This window comes from Triticum aestivum, chromosome 3B, assembly GCF_018294505.1.
Source record: "Triticum aestivum cultivar Chinese Spring chromosome 3B, IWGSC CS RefSeq v2.1, whole genome shotgun sequence".
Classification (NCBI taxonomy): domain Eukaryota; kingdom Viridiplantae; phylum Streptophyta; class Magnoliopsida; order Poales; family Poaceae; genus Triticum; species Triticum aestivum.
The window spans coordinates 254,076,916-254,087,987 of NC_057801.1; the positions used below are offsets into that span (position 1 = coordinate 254,076,916).

Sequence of the window (11,072 nt, forward strand, 5' to 3'; positions counted from 1 at the left end):
TATCTCTACCCTTCATTGACTGACAGCGGGCCTGATGCTACATGACGCACCTAGTCAGCTCCATGTCCGTCTATAAATGCAATTTGCATCGTATATGCACGTCAAAGCTAAGTTGTAGCACCAGTTCAATGTATGTTTTGGTACTAAAGTGATTTTTTCATGTCAAGTTTTAGCACCTGTGGTGTAATTGACTCATCTTTTTACAGATGGATGAGGGTGACATTTCCGCCCAAAATTGACCCGTTGAAAACTTGAAATCGGCGCACGGCTCCTTGCCTGGGAAGCACCCGCGACGCCACTCTGTCCGGTATCTCATCTTTCCGAGTCAAATCTTGCAAGAGAAGGTGAGTGAACATTTTCAACGCAACAGTGGCTGGATGTTACGTATAAAAGGCCTAGGCCAAAGCGCTCCTACGATTCAACAAATCGCATCACCACCACGCACGTAACCCCCAGTGGGTCACTTGGAAGGCTCAACCGTGCGTGGCAATGGAGATCGAATCCAACCCAAAGTATTGCAGAGTTATTAGAAGAGCATCATCCGAGGAGGACCGGCTGAGTGGCCTCCCCGACGACGTCCTCCACTCGATCGTCGGCCGGGTCCCCCTCAAACAAGCCGTCCGCACCAGCGCCCTTTCCACGCGGTGGGCGTGCCTGTGGCTCCACGCGCTCGCCGCCTCCGCCGTCGTCGACTTCACCGACCGCGACTTCGTCCGCGGCCAGTCCCCGGAGCAGATTGTGACCACGGTGAACCGCTGCCTCGAGGTACACGGCGCCGCGCCCATCGACGTGTTCCGCGTGGCGTTGTCCCCGTTCGACGCGTTTGGGCGGGACGTCGTCCGATGGGCCGCGACCGCCTTGGGGAGAGGCGCCAGGGAGGTGGGGGTAGACCTGACGCAGCACGCCGACGACCGCGGGTTCCTGGAGCTTCACGGGGACCTCTTCCAGGCCGAGAGCTCCCTCGCAGTGCTCAGCCTCGGCCGGTGCAGCCTCCGCGACGTCCCGCCCGGCACGGCGGGGCTCGCCGGCCTGACATCGCTCTCCCTCAACCAAGTCGACGTCACCGACGATGCTCTCCGGGACATGGTGTCCGGGTGCCGGGTGCTCGAGTTTCTGAGCCTGAAGAGCTGCCACCTCCTTGTGTATGTGAGGGTCGCCAGCGAGAGTCTGCGGGGCCTAGAGATCGTGCGCTGCCTGGCAATGCGCCACCTGCAGGTGGACGCGCCCGTGCTGGAGTCTGTTGCCTACCACGGCGACGTCCTCATCTGGAGAGAGGACGAGCCGTCCGGCGTGGAGTTCGTTGGCCCAGGCGGCAGGACCGATGCCAGGCCGGAGCTAAAGGACGCGTACCTGACCCACATCGGTTATGCCGAATACGACGAAGTAATTCACGAGTTCGCCTACTCAGGCTTCCTGGATCAGGTCTCGCATGCCAAGATTTTGACACTTTGTTCCGTGGGCATGCTGGTACGATATCCAAACTTGCTCTTGCCTAGGAAAACAATCACAGGTGATTAACTGACGGTGTCTTTTATATGATCAGCACATGGAAGAAGAGCGACTGTTCTTTGAGGCCAGTGTGGATACCCCGAACCTCGAAGAGCTGCAGCTGCTTATGGACTCCATGGGCGACGACGATGTTACTCGCTTCTCCGTATTCTTTGAGGTCTTCGAGGCGCCGCTCCTCGAGCGCCTCTTTATCCGGGTAAGCATCCTGATACATGACCATTCCAACCTAAATTCCCATGGCGTGCTGTTAGACTATGTATAGCTTCTGTACCTATGTACGTATATGATACATATTGTAACACAACCATTATATATAATGAGATAAGCCACCCCTAGAGGGTTGTGCTGGTTCCCCAAAACGTATTGTCTTACATGGTATCACGCGAGGTTACGATCGCTTCCGCTTCTAAACCCTAATACCCGCACCGCCGCCGCAGCCGCCGCCGCCTTCACCGCCGCCGCCGCGCCACCGATCGCGCCGCCGCCATGTCGAGCGCCGCCACCCCCGGTTCCACTGCTGCGGGCTTCCTCCCGGCCTCTCTTGCGGCTCTGCTCAACCTCCCGCTCGATGCCGTCTCTGTTCCGGCTCCGATCGGGACAAGGAGCATCGGCTCCGTCTTCTCCACGCCGCCGGCGCCCTCGCTTGGGCGTGACCTCGTGGTCCACACCGCGGCGCCGCCGTCCGCTGCGGACTCCGCAGGCGTCGTCCCGCCGCTCCTGCCGCAAGCGGATCACACTGCCCCGCTGGCGGGGTTGGCGGCGTCCGCCCCGGCCGCGGGCCTTGCGGCGTCCGCACCGGCCGCGAGCTTTGCGGCGCCCGCCCTGGCTGCGGTCCCGCCTCCTCCCGCATCGGCTTCGGTGCCTCCGGCTGCCTCCATGGTGTTTGCACCCCAGGCAGCCTCCTCGATGGGATTGTCTTCGCCGCCGCCGTTTCACTTCGGTCATCTCATCACCATCAAGCTCTCCGCCGACAACTACATCTTCTGGCGTGCGCAGGTTCTCCCGCTCTTGGGGAGTCACTACCTGCTAGGCTACGTCGACGGATCGCTTCCCTGCCCACCCGCGCTGGTAGACAGCGTGCACGGTCCGGTCTACAATCCGGCCCATCGCGTCTGGACGGGGCAGGACCAGGCGAACCTCTCCTCCATCCAGGGGTCGCTCTCGCCGGCAGTTGCCGGCCTTGTTGTCTTCGAGAAGACGTCTCATGAGGCCTGGACCATCCTTGAGCGCACCTTTGCAGCGCAGTCCCAGGCTCGTGTCTCTGCACTCCGTCGTCAGCTTGAAGAGTGTCAGAAGCTTGACTCCACAGCCACTGAGTTCTACAACAAGGTCAAGGGCCTCGCCGACACATTGGCCTCCATTGGACAGCCCCTCACCGACTACGAGTTCAACTCGTTTATTGTCAATGGTCTTGATGAGGAGTATGATGCCTTAGTCGAGATCATCAACGAGCGGGGCAACTCGACACCCATGCTGGCACACGAGGTTTTCTCTCGGCTCCTTCTCACTGAGCAACGGGTCGAGACTCGCCGCACCAGGGGCACTGGCTCCCTCTCGGCCAACGCCGCCACCAAGGGTGGCCGCTCTTCTTCATCACCCCGGTCTCCCTTGGGGCTGCCACCGTCGCCCGCCTCGGCCCCCCCACCTACTGCGACCTTACCGGGGGCTGGCGGTCCACGTGTGTGTCAGCTTTGTGGCCGCGATGGGCACTGGGCCTCCAAGTGTCATAAGCGCTTCCAGCGAAGCTTCCTTGGTCTTGGCAATGACGGCAAAGATACACGCAACAATGCCCGTCAGGTCGCCATGGCTGATCGTCCCGCGCCGCAGAAGCAACAGGGACACACTCAGTCCTACTCCATCGATCCACACTGGTACATGGACTCTGGGGCGACAGAGCATCTAACCAGCGAGATGGGGAAGCTTCACACTCGTGAACCCTATCATGGCTCCGACAAGATCCACACCGCCAATGGAGCAGGTATGCACATCTCTCATATTGGTCAAGCATCTCTTCTCACTAGACATGCCAATAGGAGTCTTCAGCTTCGCAATGTTCTTCGAGTTCCATCTGTGACCCGTAATCTTCTTTCAGTTCCTAAACTCACACGTGATAATAATGTGCTTTGTGAATTTCACCCTTTTGATCTTTTTATTAAGGATCGGGGCACGAGGGACATTCTTCTTAGTGGGCGGTTGTGCCAGGGCCTCTACCGTCTGGAGCATCCTGGTGTCGCTCGTGTTTTCAGTGGAGTTCGGGTCTCTCCGTCACAGTGGCATGCTCGTCTTGGTCACCCGGCCACACCTATTGTCCGTCATATTTTGCGTCGTCATGAGCTTCCTAGTTTGTCTAGTCATAAAGATGTAGCAGTGTGTGATGCTTGTCAGCAGGGGAAGAGTCATCAACTTCCTTTTTCGGAGTCCAGTCGTGAGGTGAAACATCCTTTAGAACTTGTGTTTTCAGATGTATGGGGTCCTGCTCAGACTTCTGTCAGTGGTCATAATTACTATATCAGTTTCGTTGATGCTTATAGTCGCTTTACCTCGCTTTACCTTATTAAACGCAAATCTGATGTGTTTGATATTTTTGTTCAGTTTCAAAAACATGTTGAACGTCTTCTCAAGCACAAAATTGTTCATGTCCAGTCAGACTGGGGGGGGGGCGAGTATCGCAACCTCAACTCTTTCTTTCAGTCGCTTGGGATAGCTCATCGTTTAGCATGTCCACATACACATCAGCAGAATGGTTCAGTCGAACGTAAGCATCGTCATATTGTTGAAGCTGGTCTTACTCTTTTGGCCCATGCATCTGTTCCGTTTCGGTTTTGGAGTGATGCTTTCACCACTGCATGCTTTCTCATCAACCGTACTCCTACTCGTGTTTTAAACATGAAGACTCCCATTGAGGTTCTCCTTAATGAACAACCTGATTATACCTTTCTCAAGGTATTTGGGTGTGCTTGCTGGCCGCATCTTCGTCCATATAACAAGCGCAAGCTTGAGTTTCGTTCTAAGAAGTGTGTTTTTCTTGGCTATAGCTCTCTTCATAAAGGTTACAAATGTCTTCATGTTCCCACTAATCGTGTCTATATATCTCGGGACGTCGTGTTTGATGAGCATGTTTTTCCCTTTGCCAACCTTCCTGTGTCCACTGTCGAACCACCATCCCTGCATTCATCCTCTGTTGCTTCTGACCAATTTGATGATGTTGCATACTCGCCTTTGCTGTTACCTAACCATGGTGCAGGAACCGGACGTGGAGCTCGTTTGGAGCTGTTGGAGGATTCACCATCATCATCGTCGTCTTCTGGTGGGCACGTCGATCGCCCTATGTTGCATGGCATCGATTCGCGTGCCCATGCATGGTCACCCGACGAGCCCGTCGCGCCGAGCATCTCCACTGCTCGGTCCGTTTCGCCAGCGGCCGCCGAGTCGCCCGCGGCTCGGCCCGTCACGCCGTCTTCGCCTGCGGCTCGGCCTGTCACGCCGTCTTCGCCCGCGGCTCGGGTCCTCACGTCGCCTTCATCAGCGGATCGGCCCGCGACACCGGCCGCGCCACGGCCCACTATGCCGAGCTCGCCATCGGCCCGGTCTGTGATGCCGGAGTCGCCAGCTGCTTCGTCTGCTCTGCCGGTTTCGCCGGTGGGTCGGCCTTCTTCGCCAACCGAGTCCGAGGCTACCGTGACTGGCTCCTCGTCACCGGCTGACTCGTCAACGTCGCCGTCCTCCAGCCCGTTGCAGGCTGCTCCGTCGACCTCGGTGGTTCCTGTGTCCCGACCACATACACGCAGTCGCAGTGGCATTTTCAAACCTAAGGAACGTAAGGATGGTACGGTTGCTTGGTTGGCTGCTTGTTTGGCTGCTGCTGTTGCGGATCCATCTTCTGAGCCTCGCTCATATCAGGCTGCCCTGCGCATTCCACATTGGCGAGAGGCTATGGAGCAGGAGTTTCATGCTCTTCTTCGTAACAAGACATGGACTCTCGTTCCTCCACCACCACGGGTAAATGTTATTGACTCAAAATGGGTATTCAAAGTGAAGAAGCATTCGGATGGATCTATTGAGCGTTACAAAGCGCGACTTGTTGCTCGCGGTTTTCGGCAGCGTCATGGTCTTGACTATGAGGACACCTTCAGTCCTGTCGTCAAGCCTACCACTATTCGGCTTCTTCTCTCCATTGCTGTTTCTCGTGGTTGGTCACTTCGTCAACTTGATGTGCAGAATGCTTTTCTACATGGATTTTTGGAGGAAGAGGTTTATATGAAACAGCCGCCTGGTTTCTCTGATCCTGATCGTCCTGACTATATCTGTCGTCTTTCCAAAGCACTATATGGTTTGAAGCAAGCTCCTCGTGCCTGGCATGCCCGCCTTGCCTCTGCCCTTCGTGCTCATGGGTTTGTGCCGTCTACTGCTGACACTTCGTTATTTCTTCTACAGAAGCCAGAAGTCACTATGTATCTTTTGGTATATGTCGATGATATTATCCTTGTCAGCTCTTCTCAGTATGCTGCTGATGCTCTTGTCTGCTCTCTTGGTGCTGATTTTGCGGTCAAAGATCTTGGGAAGCTTCACTACTTTCTTGGAGTTGAGGTCACTTCTCGTGCTACTGGTCTTGTCCTTACGCAGAAGAAGTACTCCTTGGAGTTGTTACAGAGAGCTGGCATGCTGAAGTGCAAACCGACCACCACACCCATGTCGTCTACCGACAAGATAACAGCTGTTGATGGTGAGCTTTTGTCTCCTGCGGATGCCACAGAGTACAGGAGCATTGTTGGTGGACTTCAGTACTTGACGATCACGAGACCAGATATCTCTTATGCTGTTAACAGGGTTTGTCAGTATCTTCAGGCTCCCAGAGATACTCATTGGGCTGCTGTTAAACGCATTCTTCGTTATGTTCAGTTCACCCTGACATTTGGTATGCATATTCGGCCGACTTCCTCTCGGGTCCTTTCGGCCTTCTCTGATGCAGATTGGGCTGGTAGCCCAGATGACAGGCGATCCACGGGGGGTTATGCAGTATTCTTTGGCTCTAATTTGATCGCCTGGAGTGCTCGGAAACAGGCTACTGTGTCACGTAGCAGTACTGAAGCTGAGTACAAGGCTGTGGCTAATGCTACTGCAGAGATTATTTGGGTGCAGTCTTTGCTTCAGGAGTTGGGTTTGTCTCAACCACAGCCTCCTATTCTTTGGTGTGATAACATCGGTGCTACATACCTTTCTGCAAATCCAGTATTTCATGCCCGAATGAAACACATTGAAGTTGACTATCACTTTGTACGGGAACGTGTATCACAGAAGCAACTCCAGATCAAGTTTATCTCATCTAAGGATCAACTTGTAGACATCTTCACTAAGCCTTTACCGCTGCCACAGTTTGAGGCTTGTAGGCGCAATCTTACCCTTCTCAGTTCTTTAGAAAGTGGCTAAGATTGAGGGAGGGTGTTAGACTATGTATAGCTTCTGTACCTATGTACGTATATGGTACATATTGTAACACAACCATTATATATAATGAGATAAGCCACCCCTAGAGGGTTGTGCTGGTTCCCCAAAACTTATTGTCTTACACGTGCGATCCTAACGAGCTAGCGGCTCCGCCGATCAAACTTGCAGCTCCCAGACGCGCTCGGCGGCACGGCGGTGACCGGCGAGGGCGCGGATATCGTTCTCGAGTACGAGATCGCTCTCGACCACCTGACGTTCCTCAAAGTGGTGAACTTCCGAGGGACGAGGCGCGAGCTGCGGCTGCTAAGGTTCGTCCTGCGCAGGGCTCCTGTCCTCGAGCAGCTGGTGCTCGTCACCCCGGAAGACGTGGGAACTCCGGCAGACCATGAACACCAGGACAGCGTCCGCCTGCTCCTTAAGGTCGTCCAAGAGCATGTGTCAGAGATCAGCAAGGCGTGGCTCTGGCAGGAGCCCCGCGTCACCGTGTGCCGGCCGAGGGAGGACGACAGCCGGAGCCCTTCGCACACCAAGTACTACCACCATGACCAGGCATAGTTCAACTAGAGCTAATTAAGGGACCGGCTACATACAAGTCGACTGATTTTGTATTTTGGGTCAGTCACTTTTTGGCACCATAGGAGTTGAAAACAATGCCGGTATCAAGAGCGGATTATCTACCATGCACAGGATATTCCATGCATGTTCTGGCCCCATGGTCAGATTGTGTGTCAGTGTAAATAGTACCAGGTCAACCGCATGCCCCACCTCTCCTTTTATAACTCTATACCAGAAATATCTTCTATGTAAATAATTTAGATGCCTGATATCTTGTGAAACAAAAGTGTGATTTACATTCTATTTGGACAAATATGTTTATTCCGACGAGATATTCAAAACAAGACCAATATTGAATATATTATTAAAACTGTTTTTTTACATATATATTCAAGAGTGGTCTTCTTTTAAAGTCCTAATCCGAAGGAACACAAATATGGAAACAAATTGTAAATCAAAATTTTGATTCAAAAGATAAAATGGATTCTAACATTAAAATCATATGAAAAAGTATGAGTTGGTGAGAGGAGAGAGGTCATATGAAAAGGGGAGGTTACACTATGGGCAAAAGTGACTGGTTGATGTGACGCATTTAACATGCATGAACACGAATCTTCAACATACATGATTGACGCTAAATACATGCATGGAATGTCCCGTGCATGGTAGATATGTTTTTCTCTAGAGGTATCCCTATGGCAACGCTATGCCTAACTGGGTGCAGGCAATTGTTGGGCCTGGGCATGACATGCATGGATAATGGATGGGTCACACGTACATCACATTAACAGTTCGGCTTTTTAGGTATGATGGATATGAGTACGTACATGAAAAATAAAAGCACACACGTTTGTATAAGTCTTTAGTGATGGTGTAGGCATAAAAAAATCGAAGAGAAATGTATGTGTGCCACATTGGTATTTCCTTTTAAGAAGAAGAAAAATTTGCAAACAATTTTACACTCAAATTGCACTTTTTGTAATACACAACGAATAAACATATACTAGTGCAATTTTCACAACCTAGTGTAATTTACACACATATTATAGTATTTGAGTGTATACCAGCCCTTTATGAAGAAAGAAAATACAAAAATAAAAACAAAAACAAAATAATAAAATTTCTAGGTAAGAATGAAACCCTTTAGGAAAAAAGGAAATAAAAAATAACAAAATAATGAAGTTTTCTAGGGAAGAATAAACCATTAAGAAGAAAGAAAAATAAAAACAAAATCATTAATTTTTTATGGAACAATGGCACCATTTAAGGAGAAAGAAAATAAAAAGTAAAATAAAATAAAAATAATGAAGTTATCTAGGAAAAATTGAAAGCTTTTAAGAAGAAAGAAAATAAAAAATTGCATACAGGTTTGCCCTGAAATTGCACATTTGGTAATATGCAAAAAAAAATAAGCATATACTGTACAACTTTTGATCTTTACTATAATTTACAAAACAATGGTGTATCGTACTTGCGTGTATACATAGTTACAAACATAGAAAAAAACATATTCTAAGAAGAAATGAAGTATAGTGGCATTGGCACTACCCTTTAAGAAAAAATAAAGTGAAATGAAATAATAATAAAATTTACACATTAGTTGCACTTTTTTAGTATATGTTGGAATAAACAAATAATAGTGAAATTTACATAAAAAGGAAGTTTTTAAGCAAGGAATGAATTAGTGGCATTGGTATTAACCTTAAAAAAGAAATGAAATAAAAAATAAAACATAATAAAAATTAAAGTTTTTCTAGAAGAAAATGAATTAGTGACATTGTTATTACTCTTAAGAAGAAATGAAATAAAAAGAACTTGCACTCGACTTTCAGTGAAATTGCACCTTTTGTAATATGCAACGAATACAGGTAAATAATGCAACTTCCACAATATAGTATAATTTGCACACATATTATATAGTACTTGCGTGCATACATACACAAAAAATATTAATGGATTTTAAAAAAATAATGAATTAGAAAAAATTAGCACAAAAAATAGCATTGATATTACCCTTAAAAAAGAAAGAAAATACTAAAATTTCCAGACAATTAGCACAAAAAATGCACTTCTCATAATATACAGAATAAACATATACAAGTGATGTTTCCGTACTCTAATGTAATTTGTACATGTAGTACTTGCATGTATACATTTACACACACTCAACATCTGAAAATAAACGCAAAGAAATTAAAAAACTCAACGGAAAAATAAAAAATAGAAACCAAAAGCAAACATGTGCAGAAAATAAAAGAAAACACAAGGAGGAAAAAGCATACACACACTAAAATTGGGATCCATTTCATCCATGCATGTGCGTGCAAGAGCCACGAAGTGGAGACATGCATGCATGCATGAAGGCGCATCGTGCACTCAGCAAGAAGGGCAAAAAGATCGATTGAACAAGTAACAGAGTCAGTCGATCTCCTACACGTGTATCACAAAGCATTTTGAATCAACGACCGCAAATTTGGCTGACTGGGAATAATAATTCAGTCGCCTGACATATAGCTAATGTGGCTAATTAATTAGGTCCAACACCCCCCTTATTGTAGAAGCCCTGTTGCAACAATTAATAGAGAGAATTCTTTATTTGGCCCTTTTTTAAAATTTGCTTCCCTATTTGGCCTAAAATAGAATTTCTTCTCTATTTGACACCTAAAGTAAATTTTGTTCCTTATACAACACTTCAGTCCATTTTAGGAAGTAGTAGGGTTAAGTGCAAGGTGAAAAGACCATTTTGCTCCTATGATTAGTTATCACATTCTAAACTACAGTGCTACACATAGTATGCCAATTAGCACATCGTTCTGAATTTGATTACATGTTCCAAAGTACAGTATTATACATAGTCACATCACAATCACATACTACTAAATCCTCCAATTAAACACGGGCTCCTACACGGCTGGGCACCAGGAGCAAGTATATATGTATATGTTACCTATACCGTGATAAAAAGGAAATGAAGAGATTAACAAGAGAGACACGCTCCCGTGGCAATCAGTCGGCGTCCCCTGTTCTCGCGTGCGTGTGTCTCGAGTTGTGACATCGATCTACTAGCAGGCGACTTGTACTTAGTACGTGCAAGTGCATCTAGTGAAAATTGATCCAGTTGCTTACGTACTGCTTGTACGCAAGTATCCGATCGGCGGCCGGAAAGTAATTACCCGCGGCTAGCTTATACATTCATCTCGCCGAAATGTATTTGGACGTATTACAAATTATGTCTGAACGGAAAGTACACGACGAGTCATAGCCTGTGCCAACATCCTCTTCCACCAGTTACCTTTGGTTACCTGTTGCACGTGTCGCTCAGATTGCCGGATCGCGCCTAGCCTCAAAGGCATTGGGGCGTCTAGCCTCAAAGGCATCGGGGCTGTAGATGTCGACGCCATAGCCGCTCCACCGTTCTGTCCATGGCCTCACTGGCGGGCTTGGGCGTCGCTGTGCTATCCGCAAAAAAAAAGTATTGTACTGACCATCGATATGCTAGTACCAGTTTGGATGTTTTGTACAACTTTTCCTTGCACGGACCAATTGTTAGACTATGTATAGCT

General features: G+C 48.7%; 1 protein-coding gene across 1 annotated transcript; it reads left to right on the plus strand.

The window, feature by feature from the left end:
- Positions 1–354: 354 nt before the first annotated feature.
- Positions 355–1,848, plus strand: LOC123065315 (F-box protein At5g03100). Its single transcript, XM_044488643.1, has 2 exons — positions 355–1,467; positions 1,544–1,848. Exons 1-2 carry the CDS (start codon positions 490–492, stop codon positions 1,769–1,771), a joined length of 1,206 nt encoding a protein of 401 aa, XP_044344578.1. The 5' UTR covers positions 355–489; the 3' UTR covers positions 1,772–1,848.
- Positions 1,849–11,072: the final 9,224 nt, after the last annotated feature.